We start from the raw sequence: 16,068 nt of genomic DNA, 5'->3' as shown, positions 1-16,068 counted from the left end.
AAAGCTCTTTTAGTGAGTCTCAAGTGTGGCCATGGCTGGGTGCAGTGGCTCATGCCTGTAAGCCTAGCACTTTGGGAGGCTGAGGCAGGAGGATCGCTAGAGCTCAGTAGTTTGAGACCAGCCTGGGCAACATAGGGAGACCCCAGCTCTACAAAAAATTTAAAAATTAGCTGGGCATGGTGGTGCGCACTTGTAGTCCCAGCTACTTGAGAGGCTGAGGCGGAAGGATCACTTGGACCCAGGAGGTTGAGGCTGCAGAGACCCCGTCTCAAAAATAATAAAAATAAAGGCCAGGCACAGTGGCTCACGCCTGTAATCCCAGCACTTCGGGAGGCCGAGGCGGGCGGATCGTGAGGTCAGGAGTTTGAGACCAGCCTGACCAACACAGTGAAACCCCGTCTCTACTAAAAATACAAAAAATAGCCGGGTGTAGTGGCGCGCGTCTGTAATCCCAGCTACTCAGGAAACTGAGGCAGGAAAATCGCTTGAACCCGGGAGACAGAGGTTGCAGTGAGCTGAGATAGTGCCCCTGCACTCCAGCCTGGGCGACGGAGCAAGACTCTGTCTCTCAATAAATAAATAAATAAATAAAGTGTGGCCAGGGAGAGCACGAGCATTTCCAAGTCGCTGCCTGACCTTCTCCCTCTCTGTTGAAGACAGGGGCCATCTTGAAAGAAGAAATCTCTGAGGAGTTGTGTGGTCACTGGGGGAGCGGGGGTGTTTGTCAACCAGGCTCTAAGACTCCAGTGGGCCTGACAAAAGTATAACAGGGTTTTCTTCTTAGAAAGTGTCCCTTTCCACCGGGCACAGTGGCTCACACCTGCAATCCCGGCACTTTAGGAGACTGAGGTGGGCGGATCACTTGAGGTCAGGAGTTTGAGACCAGCCTGGCCAACATGGTGAAACCCCATCTCTACTAAAAATACAAAAATTAGCTGGGAGTGGTGGCGCATGTCTGTAATCCCAGCTACTCAGGAGGCTGAGGCAGGAGAATCGCTTGAACCCGGGAGGCAGAGGTTGCAGTGAGCCGAGATCACGCCACAGCACTGCAGCCTGGGTGACAGAGCAAGACTCCATCTCGAGAAAAAAAAAAAAAAGAAAGAAACAAAAACAAACAAACAAACAAAAAAAAGGGTCCGCTTCTTTGCCTGTGTCTCTAGTAAGAAGAGCCAGACAGCCTAGAAACAAAACAAAACAAAACAAAACAAGGATAAGGTGACCTTTAAAAGGGCAAAACCAATCAAATAATTCAAAACTACTACAGAATTCTTCCAGGTTTTCGCACCCTGTCCTCTGCCATGCGTGTGCGCACTTTTTTTTTTCACCTCTGCAGTCCTCATGATGGGGCCTCTAGAATAGGAGAAGCATAGCTACCCCGTTTTTCTCCCAGAAGAGATTTGACAGTGGCCCAGCAGGATATTCAACCCCACCTACCTCACCCCCAAGCCCCTGCACCCTAATACAGGTGAGTCATGGAACCCGGGTGGAGTCCTTGGTTTGACAGTGAAGCAATCTAAACTTGAAAAATGGCCTGGGAACAGAATGTATGGACTATACAAACAAGTCCTGCAGATGTCATTGTATGCAAATATTCATTCTTTAACTCAGCTTACATTTCCTGCTGATCCTCCTCTGTGCTGGCCTCAATCCTTCTACCACAGCTCAGTCTAGCAGGAGAGTAAGAAGTGAGAATAAAAGTGTGGAAATAGTGTGTGAGAGAGAAGCTCTTTTGCATGTGCCAGGGCAGCGCAGAGGAGGAAGAAGCTATGGCTGGGCAGGAGTGAGGTATGCAGACTTTGAGCAGGGTCTTGAAGGATGCATAGGAGTTTATTTATTTTTCTGAGAGACAGGGTCTCGCTCTGTCACCCAGGCTGGAGTGCAGTGCTGTGATCATAGCTCATTTTATGTTCAAACTCCCAGGTTCAGGTGATCCACCCACCTCAGCTTCCCAGGTAGCTAGAACTAAAAGTGCGCACCACCACATGCAGCTGATTTTTTTGTAGAGACGGGGTTTCGCAATGTTGCCCAGGCTAGGTCTCGAAATCCTGGGCTCAGGTGATCCGCCTGCCTCTGGCTTCCCAAAGCACTAGGAATACAGGTGTGAGCCACCACATCCAGCCATGGATGCATAGGGGTTTACCAGAAGGGAAGGGTCAGACAGGAAGTCAATTAGTGGAAAAAAGCGTAAGTGTTTAGGAACCTGGAATCTTTCCTGGAGGGAAAAGGGTAGGATTTGTAGGAAGGGAACGTGGGTAGAGGGAGGAGATAAAGCATGAAAGATACACCAGTAAGAGTGTGTCCTCTGGTGGATGCTGAGGTTAAGAAGAAAAAAGAGTGGGAGGACTTTGCCTAGAAAGGAGTTTGGGCTTTATCTAGGAGATATGGATCCCATGAAGGATCTTTACTAGAGGAGTGCTATCGTCTAAAGTCTTGTTTTTCAAAGGCTAACACTGCGAGGAGTAGGCTGGAAGAGGCTATTAACATTTATTCAGCAATTACTGTGTACCCGGTATTCTGCTCTGCATTTTGTATTATCACACCAACCTTTTCTAGCAGTGTTTTTCAAACTGCCAGTCATGATCAACAAGAAGGAGAATAAGATAGGATAGGATACACATAGAAACTATCAGTGCGTCACAAGTAGTAAGCATTGTTTTCGGAAACTTTATGACACTCTCATACAAATAGCAGTGTACTGGTCAGTATGCAAAATGTATTTCTCTTGATGGGCTATGTTAAAAAAAAAAAAAAAAAGCCATTGCGCTAAGGTGTAGGTGTGATTAACCTCGTTTTACTGATGAGGACACGAGGCTCAGGGAGTTTCAGTACCCTGCCTAAGTTAGTGGGATGTGTAGGTTTCAAACCCAGACTGGTCTGAAGCCAGAATGGATTCCCTCACTAAGGTAGGCAGCCTTCTCAAGTTCTCGGAAGAGACTTGGGAGCAAAGATAAACCTACCAGGATAGTGCCTACCGAGTGCTTTACCTCATCTCAAGAAGGTAAGGGTAAGTGGGGCAGAGGCCAAGCAGTACTTCTCAAACTCAAGCGTGCAATTCTGTCCACGCGAGGCCCTTGCTAAAATGCAGATTCTAGGCACGCCCCGTGAAGTATCCAGTCGGATTAGGAGAGGCGGCCCGGGGAGCCTGCCTTTAGAAAGAGCTTTGGATGATTCAGATGCACACGTTTGGGACCGTGGGCTATGGGGGTCGCCGCAATAACCATGTGAGGATTAACGGGGGCTTAACCAATTGTGAAAATCCCCTTAGAAGTAGTGTCGCGTAAACAACCCCAACTCCCACTATGGTGCCGGACCCCAGTGCCTCACTGTACAAAGTCGCCCCTCCCGAGGCGACAACGAGCGAGGGACTAAATAAAAGGTTGATGGCTTTCCACTCACCAGGCATGGGGTTGAGTGGCAGCCGGCTACTGCCGAAGAGCAGGTAAAAGCTCCTGCCACACCTGGGCGAGACTGGACTTAAGGCGCAATGTATATGCTATTTCTGGGGCATTTGCGGGCCTCACCCTAAGGACTTCTGATTGGCTTCAGGGCAGATCTATCACTCATCCTCTGGGTTAGAGGTGGGTGGAAGGTCAACCACGACCAATACAAAAGCACTCTTCGGCTAAGCCCCTCCCCTTCCAGCTTCCTGTTGCTGTCCATCAACCACCCAGTGGGCGGGACTTTGCCTCCCTCCAATTGGCTAATGAACATGTCATTCATTATTCAATTGGTTTTCGGTTGGTGCACTCTACCGTCCATCAGTGACATTGCACAGACCTATTGGTCAAATCAACGTCGCTCTAGACGCCTCTGGTTGATTGGCTAATAGTGCTGTCGGTCCCCAATGTTCCAAGCGCCTATTGGTGAAGGCTGCCGTCGCTCGGGCGGTGGCGGGCTCCGGGATTGGCGGGTGCTTGGCGGGCGGTGTCAGGCTCTCGGTGGCGGCGGAGGCGGCGGAGGCCAGGGAGGAAGATGTCGTAATGAGCGGTGGGTCCCGGCCGCTGCCGGCGGGGTCTTCCCGGCCCCCAAGGGTCGGGAAGACGGGCAGAGGCCGCGGGGAGAGGGAGCCGAGGCCGGGGGTTCCCCCCTGGGGCCGGGCCTGGCGCCGGGGCCCGGCTTCAGGAGGGGCGGGGGAGGGAGGATTCCCGCCCGGAGGAGGAGCGGGGCTGGCCAGCCGGGCGGAGGCACCCGGAAGGGGGCGTTCGACTCCCCGCCCCCTCGGAGCCCGCCGGGCGGGAGGGCGGCGCTTCCGGGGGCCGGTGAGAGGAGCGGGCACCGGGGTGGCCTGGCACCCCTCAGACGAGTGCCTACCCACCTCAGCGCCGCTCTCCCGCCTGGGCGGACTATGCCTGGGTCGACTCCGGAGAGGCAGCCAACAGCCCTCGTGTTCGCCCCGTGTCTGAGAGGCCTTCCTGCACTCTTTAATAGTAGATGCCCACCAGCGATTCAGGGCTCCCCGGAGTACAGAGAGGGGCGAGGGAACGCTTGAGATCCGGACGCTGCCAACCAGATGGGCACTGCTCGGCATCGACGACAGCCCGGTTACTGATGTATCCCAGTCGGGCGATGGTGTCAGGACACGAGGGCACTCCCTGGGCAGATGACCTCTCACTGGGGAGTAGGCAAAAACCTTCCTTTAATATTTTCACTTGGGTCCTTGATCTTCCAGCCAGATATCTGCAAGCTCTTAGCAGAATTGTGAGAAGTTTGAGAACTTCTTGCCAGAGCTCCCAGCCTGTTACCTGACGCCCCGTGGGGGAGACTACTGCAGTCCCAAAGCTCAGGCGCAAACAATCTTAAGGAATTACAGAAGAAATAAAACAAAATAGATACTTGCCCTCTTCCTCCACCCACCTCCATCCCCATTGCTGACTTACGGTTTTCAGTCTCTTACCCATGCTTCTTATGTTTCCTTCCCAGCGGCTTTCTAATTTTAGTTCAAAAGGAACTATGTTTTCTCCTCTGAGAAACCTGGGCAACTGAGAAACCTGTCCTCGCTGCATTCCTTGGTTTTGATTGCAATATCCTGTCATGTTTGTTTCTTAATTAATTTCATCCAAGGGGACTCAGTCTGGCCTTTCTCAGTGCGTTCTCCCAAAGTTCTTTCTTCTTCTGAGGTTACTTCTTGTTCACTTATTGTTTTCTAGAGAAAGGTATGAGCCAGTAGATCTGCTTTAAACAATGAATTGGCCCAAGTTTCCCGTTTACAGATTTCATTACAGATGGACACTGTTTCAAGGTGCACTGGCATGCACTGTCTAAAACTGTTTCATGCTGCACCCCAGAAGGCATTCAGTTTCACAGTGGAGGGCTGTATTGAGTTGGTATTCTGGATGATGCAGTTTTTAGGGCTAGAAAGTTTAGAGTGTTGGTTAGCTCACAGGCTGCGAAGGGAATAATGGTGGAGTCCAGACCACAGCAGTAATTTCAATTACAAACACAAAGAAACCCATTGTCTGCAATAATGAATATAACTGCAGTGTCTTGTTTTGTTTTAAATTCTTGTGTGCGATGAAGGGGGCGAATCTATCAGACAACCTATCAATTGGGCTGATGATGTCAATGTTCCAGTGGCTTCTAACAGGCGTTAATACCTGTTGGAAATGGATTATCATTGGCTGGGACGATTGGTAAGTTTTCTAATTCTAGTTCTTCCTCTTGGTTGTACAGAGGCTTAACCTCTTTGGTTAAAAGCAACTACAAGAAAAAAGGGAGTCTGACATAATTATGAACCCCCCTGAGCTAGGCTGCTGAAGCCAGAAACTCTTTGCCAAGGAGACCCAAGTAGAGTTTGTTAATAATCGGATCCTCACCTGACTGCCCAACGGGGAGAACTGGCTCCGGGAGAAAGAGTTTGGCATCACTCTGGACAGCAGATAGACTGGCCACTTTTTTCTCTCAGATTCTATTAAAGTTTGGGCCTCTGGAGGCCTGTCAGAGAGGAGAAAAGAAATTATAAGATTTGGGCAAATGTCTGGGGTAAAGAAGCTTTATGGCATTTCAGCAAGTAGAGTGGTTGGTTCATTTGGATATTTTGGCCTTGAACTTATTTCTTCTGGTGGTTAATACCAGCTTTTTGGAGAAGTTGAACAGTCTTTTGCTATAGGTCTGTGGCAGTTCCCAAGTGTACCGTCAGCAAGTATAGTATTGCCCAACCAGGGCCCTTATGAAGACATTTTAAACTTGTTGCAGCCAACCAGTAGACCTTAGTATTGGCTTTGTTTCAGCCATCTTCTAAACCTTGCCCACTCATTTCTGTGATAGATATGTAACATGTTCTTTTTCTAATACTTATTTTTTCACACCCCCCCCCCCATTTTCTGTATATACAAAAATTGGAAACCCTGCTTCCAAACACTGAAAAATTTAGGATATTTTGGATCAGGTGGACAATGGCTATGGAATGAAAGATGTAGAGAAACACTGCTTTAAAGGGTATGTAGAGAATTACAAAGTTTAGGGATGCAGTAGCATGAACACTTCTGAGTTTACAAGATTTAACCTCATGGCCCGATCTTAAACCTTGTGGGCTGCAAACCTGGGGTAAAATCTGTTCAGGGAAGCTCATATACTTTCTTACAAGTTCATTGGGTGATATGTCTGGAGTTTTCCCTTTTTGCAACTGACTTGGATTTGTGAATTTCTTCCCAGCGCCTACAGGCTGAACTAAACCAGTATCCAGTACATTTCTGGGCTGAGAAATGGACATCATTTTGGAATACATTTGTTGCTTTTTTGCTTGTTTTTGCCTTGCTTTTGTTTTGGATATGCGTGCAACTCCTTGTATGACGTTGTCTAGACCTGTTGTAGGAGGAAAAAAAGTTCTTTCTCTTAATTTCTTCCCTCATATAGCCAACTCTTAGATCTTTATGTTCCTGAAATGTAGTTGAGTGTCTTTTTAAAGATGCTCTTCCTCAATTATCAGCAGATCTTTTTTTGGCTAGCAGCATTCTTTTAGGAGACCTTGGGGTGGAGAAGGTCTCACTTTTCTGTCAGCAATCTATTGGAGCAAGGTGGAAAGATGAGTGAAGAGGGTAAAAATATGAGACATTTCTTTTTTTTTAAATAATAGAGGCATAGTCTCTCAATGCCAGGCTGGTTTCAAACTCCTGGCCTCAAGCAATCCTCCCACCTCAGCCTCCCAAAGTGCTGGGATTACAGGCATGAGCCACTGTGCTTAGCCAACATGGACATTTCTAACTCGAGGGTATTGTCAGGCTATGCAGGAAAGGGAGTAGAGATTGCCCTTGAGGAGATGCTCCCAGGTGGCGGATTTGTCCTACTTGATAGATTCCAAAATGGAAAACAGGTTTTTCTGCTGCCTCTGGGGACACTGGAAAAAGAACCTCCACATGAGTTCAGAGGCAGCACTAGCAGATTAGGGGAAGTCATGGCTTCCACTGCGTGTCTAGGAAGCGCTCTTTCCGGATGCTCTGAGGCTGCCACTGGCACGGGAATACTGTGCTTCTCGTCAGAGTGGGCTGTGGGCTGATGTGCTCTTGGGAGATGAGCTCTGCTCAGGAGCAAGGGGTCGTGAAAGGGCTGATGTTTCTTAGGCTCCCCCAGTGAGCAGCTCCAAGCAGTGCTGAGATGTCTAGGCTGTTTGTGTCACAGGACAAATATGCTTGCAGACCCAACTGTTGGAATCCTTCATTGGCATATCATTCCCATTGCTGCTGTTTGTCTCCACATCAGAATTGCTTGCTATACCTAGCCAGAAGCCCTGCCACATTGCAGTGCAGAGGCTTAGCTTGCTTGTTTTTGTTGCTGAGTGCTCTGAGATACCAGTTTGTCCCTTTGTGGTGATTTAGGCAGTTAGGTGGCCTTTCATCTCAATCACAGAGTAAAAGTGGCCCAGGAGGAGCCAGCAGACACTAGCATACACATTTCCAAATGTCATCTTTCTAGAGCCTTCTCTTTGGGGTTGTCACCTCTCCTGTAGGATTTGGTAGAATCACAAAGTGGCCTCCGAGAGAGTGAATAGGAAGTAAGAGTGAGCAGGCAGGGCCATGTAATTGGAAGTGGAATATCTCTGCTCCCAGTTGATAATGAGGAATCTTCTTAGATCAGCCTAGAATAAAACAGACCAAGACATTTCCCAGCCTCCAAAAAAGTAAATGGTAAGCCAGCCCTGTCTTCTCAGGGGAAATGAAATCACCACTCATTTCAGAAGCTGATTCTGGCCTGGGGCCGGGCTCGGTGATCATGCCTGTAATCCCAGCACTTTGGGAGGCTGAGGCAGGCAGATCACTTAAGGTCAGGAGTTCAAGACCAGCCTGGCTAACATGGCGAAACCCCATCTCTACTAAAAATACAAAAATTAACCATGTGTGGTGGCACACGCCTGTAGTCCCAGCTACTCCGGAGGCTGAGGCATGGGAATCACTTGAACCCAGGAGGTGGAGATTGCAGTGAGCTGAGAGCGCACTACTGCACCCCAGCCTGGGCGACAGAGCAAGACTCCGTCTCAAAAAAAAAAAAAAAAAAACGCTGATCATGGCCCAGGATAAATGTGGGGAGTAACTCACAAATAAATGTGCCAAAGCACATAATGAGATTCTTTAGGGGAAAAAGTGTATCTTGCTTTCTTTTTTTTCTCCTGTTCTCTAAAATTCTGAGGCCCAGTATTCTTTGACAAAAAAACTTGATGCTGTTTCTTGGGCCTGCTTTGATCAGGTTCTCTTCACCCTATGCTGCCCCCACCCCCACACACTTCCAGAGTCCCTTGCAGTACAATGGGATGTGACCCAGTCAGGATGCAAACTAGCAAATGACAATCACGTTTTGGAAAGAAGAATTAAGGGTGGAGACAGACAGGCGGCATTCAAATTCAAGTGCCTTCGTTATCTTTTTTTTTTTTTTTTTTTTTGAGACAGAGTCTCCCTCTGTCACCAGGCTGAAGTGCAATGGTGCAATCTTGGCTCACTGCAGCCTCTGCCTCCTGGATTCAAGCGATTCTCCTGTCTCAGCCTCCCGAGTAGCTGGGACTACAGGCACGCGCCACCACACCCAGCTAATTTTGTATTTTTAGAAGAGACGGGGTTTCACTGTGTTGGCCAGGATGGTCTCCAACTCTTGACCTGATGATCCACCCGCCTCAGCTTCCCAGAGTGCTGGGATTACAGGCGTGAGCCACCGCACCCGGCTTTGTTTTGTTTTTGTTTTTGTTTTTGAGACGGAGTCTTGCTCTGTCACCAGGCTGGAGTGCAGTGGTGCAATCCCGGCTCCGCCAATGCATGTCAATGGAGAGAAGCATTAATGCATGTCAACTGAGAGAAGCATTGAAATGCAGTAGTACCCGGTGTGTGGTGATGAGAGGCGTGCGCTGTGAAGTTTTTGGCCAGGGGCAGGACTGGACTGCACTGGCCCACATGTGAGGTGACTGGTGGGGTTGAGGGTTCCATCAGGGTCTGGGTCAGCTAAACCCAGCTGTGGAGTGGATCCTGACCTAGTGCCAGGATATGCAAATCTGCAGCTTTTCTCCTTTGGTTCCTAAACTCGCTTTAGGCTCTCCTGCTCTAAAACCTTCAGGATTTATTCATTCACTTATTCAACAAATATAGATTAAGCACCTACCATGTGCCAGGGACTGGGATACATCAGTGAATAAGGCAGAGAAGTCCCTGCCTTTAGGAAGCTTACATCTTAGTGGGAGACAATTAATAACTAATAGATATTTGTTAGACAATGAAAAGTGCTAAGGAGGCAAAACGAGGATAAGGAATAAAAGGGGGGTGGCAATTTACATAGGGTGATCAGGGAAGGTCTCAATGATAAGGTGACATCTGAGTAAAACCCTGAAGGAATGGGGAGGAGATTGAGCCTTTTTCTATCTGGGGTGAGGGGAGGAGGGTGAGAACTCAGCAGAGAGAAGAGCAATGCAAAGGCCCTCAGCAGGGGCCATACTTGGTATGTTCAGGAACAGCAGGGAGCCACCATGGCTAAAGCAGTGAGCGAGGGAGAGTGACAGGGCAGGTGAAAGAGGTCAGGTCACACAGGGGCCTTATGTGTCACAATGGAGATTTTGGCTCTTACTTTGAGTGGGAGATGGGATGGTATTGGGGGCCTCTGAGCAGAGAAATAACATGGTTTCATTTAAGTGTGATGGGTCTTACTCTGGATGTGTTGAGAATAGACTAATGGGGTCAAGGTCAGAAGCGCAGCTAGGAGGTTAATCCATGGGAGACATGATAGAAACCTGGACCTAGGTGATGACGGAGGAGGTGGTAGAAGCAGTCAGATTGGGCATATATTTTGAAGATAGAGTGTTTGCTGTGAAGCGTAGGGTGTGGAAAAAAGATAAGGATAACTCCCAAGGTTTTAAGGCTGAGGAGCTGGAAAGATGAAGTTACTATTCATTCACTGCAATGGGGAATTTTGAAGGCGTCACAGGATTAGGACAATATCGGGAGCACTGTTTGGGGCTAGTTAGATTTTTGTTTTGTTTTGTTTTTTGAGATGTTGTCTCGCTCCTGTCGCGCAGGCTGGAGTGCAGTGGCACAATCTTGGCTCACTGCAACGGCCACCTCCCAGGTTCAAGCGATTTTCCTTCCTCAGCCTCCCAAGGAGCTGGGGTTACAGGCATGCGCCACCACGCCCAGCTAATTTTTGTATTTTTAGTAGAGATGAGGTTTCGCCATGTTAGCCAGGCTGGTCTCCAACTCCTGATCTCAGGTGATCCACCTGCCTTGGCCTCCCAAAGTGCTGGGATTACAGGCGTGAGCCACAGCGCCCGGCTGGGGCTAGTTAGCTTTACAAAGCCTATTAATACATCCAAGTGGAGCTATCAGTAGGCAGTTGGATATACAAGTCGAGATAGAAATGTGAGAGTTAAAATTATATAGAATCTGTATCTTACTGGTTTCTAAACCTACGAGACTAGACAAAATCAGCTAGGAAACAGGTGTAGACAGAAGAAAGGTCCTGAGACAGAGTCCTGGGGCAACCCAATCATTTAGAATTTGAGAGGAGAGGAAGAACCAGCAAAGGAGATATGGGAGAAGTTAGCCAGAGACTAGCAGGTGTGTCCTAGAGGCCAAGTAAAGAAAGTGTTTCAAGGAAGAAGAGGCCAGGCACGGTGGCTCACACCTGTAATCCCAGCACTTTGGGAGGCCGAGGCAGGCAGATCACTTGAGGTTAGGAGTTCAAGACCAGCCTAGCCAACATGGTGAAACCCCAACTCTATTAAAAATACAAAAAATTAGCCGGGCGTGGTGTCAGGCCCCTGTAATCCCAGCTACCTGGGAGGCTGAGGCAGCAGAATCACTTGAACCGGGAGGCGGAGGTTGCAGCGAGCCAAGATCAAAAGGAAGAGCAATCAACTGTCAGAGCAACACGGATGATGTGGTTTAAGAAGTAGCCATGGCCGGCGCGGTGGCTCATGCCTGTAATCCCAGCACTTTGGGAGGCTGAGGTGGTCGGATCATGAAGTCAGGAGATTGAGACCATCCTGGCCAATATGGTGAAACCCTGTCTGTCTCTACTAAAATACAAAAAATTAGTCGGGCATGGTGGCACATGCCTGTATTCCCAGCTACTCAGGAGGCTAAGGCAGGGGAATCTCTTGAACCCAGGAGACAGAGGTTGCAGTGAGCCGAGATTGCGCCACTGCACTCCAGCCTGGCAACAGAGCGAGACTTTGTCTCGAAAAAAAAAGAAGTAGGCCGGGTGCGGTGGCTTATGCCTGTAATTCTAGCACTTTGGGAGGCCGAGACTGGCGGATCATGAGGTCAGGAGATTGAGACCATCTTGACTAACACAGTGAAACCCTGTCTCTACTAAAAATCCAAAAAAAAAAATTAGCTGGGTGTGGTGGCGGGCACCTGTAGTCCCAGCTACTCGGGAGGCTGAGGCAGGAGAATGGCATGAACCCAGGAGGCGGAGCTTGCAGTGAGCTGAGATTGTGCCACTGCACTCCAGCCTGGGTGACCGTGAGACTCTGTCCCCCCCAAAAAAAAAGAAGTAGAAGTAGCCATTAGGTTTTTAGCAACATGGAGGTGTCTGGTGGTGTGAACAGTTTTGGTGGCATGCATGGGGAGGGTGCAGCCTGGTTGGAGCAGGTTTAAGAAAAGCTAGCAGGAGAGAAATTAAGGACAGTAAGTATAGGTAACTCCTGCAAGGAGTTTTGCTTGAAGAGAAGGGGAGACATAATGGATCTTAGCTGATGAGGGAAATTTTAACTTCTTGATGAAATTGTGGACATACCTAAGGGTCATTGCCTGAGGCTGGGGGTCTGAGATGGTGGGGTGAGGGGAGATGGGAGGCTCAGTAAAGGGTTAATGTGGAGACAAGATCTCCATTCCTTACTCACCTTCTTGCTTCCTTCAGCCTGTGGCATTAGCAAGCCACTGCCCAGAGTTGTTCTCATTTAATGAAAGCCATTGAAATTTGTTTTACTGTTATTGGGCTCTTTTACCATGGTTTTAATTTATTTGTTTATTTAAAATTTTTATTATTATTTTTTAAAGACAGGGTCTCACTCTGTCATCCAGGCCAGAGCACAGTGGTGCAATCATGGCTCACTGCAGCCTCGACTTCCTGGACTCAAGCAATCCTCTCGCCTTGGCCTCCTAAGGAGCTGGGACTACAGGCACACGCCGCCACACCCAGCTAGTTTGTAAACATTTTTTGTAGTGATGGCATCTTGCTGTGTTGCCCAGGCTAGTCTTGAACCCCTGGCCTCAAGTGATCCTCCTGTCTTGGCCTCCCAAAGTGCTGGTATTACAGGCATGAGCCACTGTGCCCACCTTATAATGGTTATTGTGATTACTGAGGTTTGCTTCTCATTGAAATATTCAGCACAATTTGGAGTCTTTCACTACCAAGGTTGCTGCTTTCTTCATCCAAATGGATTCTCTTATCCCATTTGTCAGCTTTCTTTGAGGTCCAACTTTGTCCTCTAAAACCAGTCAGGGCATGCTTTTCCCTCACCAGCTCTGAATTCTTCCAGGCTAGGCAACTGGAAAAGCCTGGGCTTAGAAACTGCTTTGTTGGCTTACGGCCCAGCTGAGCTGACCAAAATAGCCAAGAGAAAGACTGTTTGCTCAGTGTGAAATTCCTCCAGGGGAAATACCATAGCAAAAGGCCAAGAAAGCCAGAGCCACGATGGCAGGAACCCACAGGCAAAAAAAGCCAAGTTACCCCCAAGGCCTGGGTTGTGGAGATGGAGCCTAGTTCTCTCCAGAAGGAAAAGCTTCCTAAAGCCTACTGTTGTGGTATTTCTGTTAGGCGCTTTTTCTCATTTGCTGGGTCTCAAGAGTAGCATTCTCAGTGAAAAGAATAGTCGAACAGCCTGCAGCCTGGTGGCCAGGGCTCAGAGGTCTCTCTTCCTGTTACGTGCTCTCCCCAAGTCAGGCCTAGAAAGACCGTGGGACAGGGACACACTCCCAGCTCTGTGTCGATGGGACAGTGCCGAAGGGTGCCTGGAGTATGCACGGGCGGGTAGCAGGGTCACCTGCCCCAGATTTGAGGTGGGAGGAGGTCAGGAAAGGCTTTCCCTGAGTGAGTATAAATGAGCTCTGAAGGACAGGAGCTGGCTGGGCAAATGGGAGAGAGTGTGCTTCAGGCTCCAAGTGAAACAGGGTGGCATGTTTTAATTCCAGAAATGAAAAACTGAAGTGTGTGTTGGGAGAGTTGGAAGGGAAAGAGGTCAGGAGGGAGGACCAGGGAGGGACAGGTTGTTCTGGCCTTTATAAGTTTATCATAAGAGCATCAGGGAACAATTGAGGGGGTTAATTAGGAGAGTAGCTGGATGGGATTTGCACTTTAAAGAGCCTTCTAACCAAATTGTGGAGGCTGGCTAAGGGGGAGGCCAGAGGCCAGGAAGCAGTTTTAGAGGCCATGGGCAGTATCTCAGGTGGATCATGGTGATGAGGATGGGGAGCCTGGGTACACTGTAGGGAGATTTGTCTATGAGGTGGAATCATGAGGACTTGATGATTGGTTGGCAGTGAGGGGGATACTCAGGTTTTGTCCTGATTGGAGATACCATAAGAGAGGCTGCTTTAACCCAGGATATTCATACAGCCCATAGGCACTGAAGGTGTCTGTGAGCCATGTGCCAGGCCTTGGTGTCTGCAGTTCAGTGGTATAAACAGACATGGCCCACCCTGGGGAGCCCTCACATACACTGGGCTCGTGATTAGTTAATGGGTGGTGAGTGTTCCCAAAGGAGTTAACCTCATCTCAGGGGTCCAGAAAGGCCTCTCTGAGGAAATGGCATGCCTGTACATAATGGCTCTTAAATTATGCTGGGAAAGTCAAATAGCCAGAGACCTGAAGGGTGAGGTCTTAGCTAATGAAGAGAACAGAAAGAGCTATAAGCAAGGGCAGACAGCTGCAGAGACTCAAGTTTTTCAAGGATCTGGAAGAAGGCCTGTGGTGGCTGAGGGTGAGAAAGCTGGAGAAAGAATGGGCAAAGCTGACAGCTCAGTGCTCTGAGTGTCTGTGGCCAGCCCTAATGGAAGACCCACAGAGGGCTGGATGTACAGGTCTAACACGTGGAGCAGAGATCTGGGCCAGACACAGGCCTATGAGTTGCCAGCCTGTGGAAGGTATGTAAAGCCGTGCGAGTAGGCATGGTCACCCAGGGAAAGGGTGCTGGGTGAGGAGAAAGGACAGATGTTGGGGAACATCAGTATTTAAGGGGTGGCAAAGGAAGAGGAGCCCACAAGGGGAAGAGGTGGCAGGAGAGGTGGGAGAAAATCCATGGGAATTTCGAGGAAGAGGCACTGGTCAGAGGGGCTGTTGGATTGAGCAGCAAGGAGGTCGCTGGCGACCTGGGCAGGTGCAGCATGAGCACAGTGCCAGGGTGGACGTCCTAATGCTGCTGGGAAATGAGTGAGTAGGGAAGGAGGGAGGGGACAGCAGGGTGCCAGCAGTTTTTCTACCAAGTTTGGCCAAGGGGGTAGGAAGAGAAGGCTGTGCTGGAGGGGACAGGAGGTAGAGGCGGATGATCAGTCCAGAAACTCAGGGGGTGCTTTTCTGCTGGTTTTGGAATTAGATTGGTTTCCAATATGGGAAAGGAATGTTGTGTGTGGTCCCATCAGGCACCTGCATCCCCATCCCTACCCCATGCTGCCTTCAAACCTTGTTTGATGCCCTGGAGTTTTCCTTGGAGACTAAGAGAGGTACTATTGCTTGTATAGTAAATCATTGTAAAACTTCACTAGCCTGGGGACTGTTGGGAAAGTTTTAGCCAACCTAACTTAATGAAAAGTCTGAATGATATAACTTTGAAAGCAATGCAGCTTTTTCTTTCAAGAATATGCACTAATCCCACTTACCTATGTTGTTAAGTGTTGGTTTCAGTGACCGGATGTAAACTACTGTTAAAACCAAGTGGCACTATTAAAGTGGCGGAAGTGGTATAAAACAATTATTCTGACTAAGGGTCCCTTTGCAATCTTTGAACACCATTTAGGCTCGCTTTAAATAGTATGAAAGAAAAGTTAAGCATAATTTATGTCCAAATTGTATATTTTAAATATAAGGTTCCAAATTAATGAGGTTCTAAAGTGCCTTTGATCATAGTCTTACAGTTAGGTGTCTATGCTACCTCTTCTTAACCACTTTTCATTTCCAAACATCAGTGGGAAATGCCTCTCTTTTCCTTTTCATGGTTAATTCCAGGAGATTAATTCTGTAGTGGCAGGGAGATCGGTCTCTCTTTTGGTTGCCCCGGTCTGCAGCCTGTGGCCATAAAGCTCTGAGTGACACTAGGGAAGACACTTGCAAACATTGGTTTGAGATCTATAGGAGTATTTCAGGAAACAGCTGGGGAGGAAAATGAAACCAAGCTGAAATGGTGCAACGTCCAGCGCCAGCAGTCTGCAGCTTGCTTCAGTAGATTCTGCTTTAACCTCCTAACTGAAGAGTCACTCAGAACCCAGCCCAGTGTCCAAACAGTTTGAGTCCAGGGTAATAAGGACTGCAGAGAGGGAGAAAGGGAGATGATGAAGAAACGCTAGGCCAGTTTTTATTTCGTCTCATTTCATTTACACTCTGCACGGATCCTATGTCCCTTCTGTTTTATAATAGAGGATGTCTAAGAGAGTCATTCACTAATTT

At 48.6% G+C, this 16,068-nt stretch overlaps 1 protein-coding gene across 2 annotated transcripts in view; it reads left to right on the top strand.

Annotated features, from left to right (window-relative positions):
• Window positions 1–3,822: 3,822 nt before the first annotated feature.
• SP2 (Sp2 transcription factor) overlaps window positions 3,823–16,068 on the top strand; it is a 33,119-nt gene continuing 20,873 nt past the window's right edge. The window contains exon 1 of one of the 2 annotated variants that reach the window (XM_030808015.1): window positions 3,823–3,987. Coding sequence is in view for 1 of the 2 variants with exons in the window: in XM_030808013.1 (XP_030663873.1) it covers window positions 3,981–3,987 (7 nt within the window). In the remaining variant the exon portion in view is untranslated. The remainder of the gene's footprint in view (window positions 3,988–16,068) is intronic. The other variant, XM_030808013.1, reaches the window with a different exon arrangement.

The sequence above is a fragment of the Nomascus leucogenys genome, unplaced genomic scaffold (assembly GCF_006542625.1).
Source record: "Nomascus leucogenys isolate Asia unplaced genomic scaffold, Asia_NLE_v1 Super-Scaffold_258, whole genome shotgun sequence".
Classification (NCBI taxonomy): Eukaryota; Metazoa; Chordata; class Mammalia; order Primates; family Hylobatidae; genus Nomascus; species Nomascus leucogenys.
The sequence above is the reverse complement of the archived record's forward strand: the minus strand, read 5'-3'. Positions and strand labels throughout refer to the sequence as shown.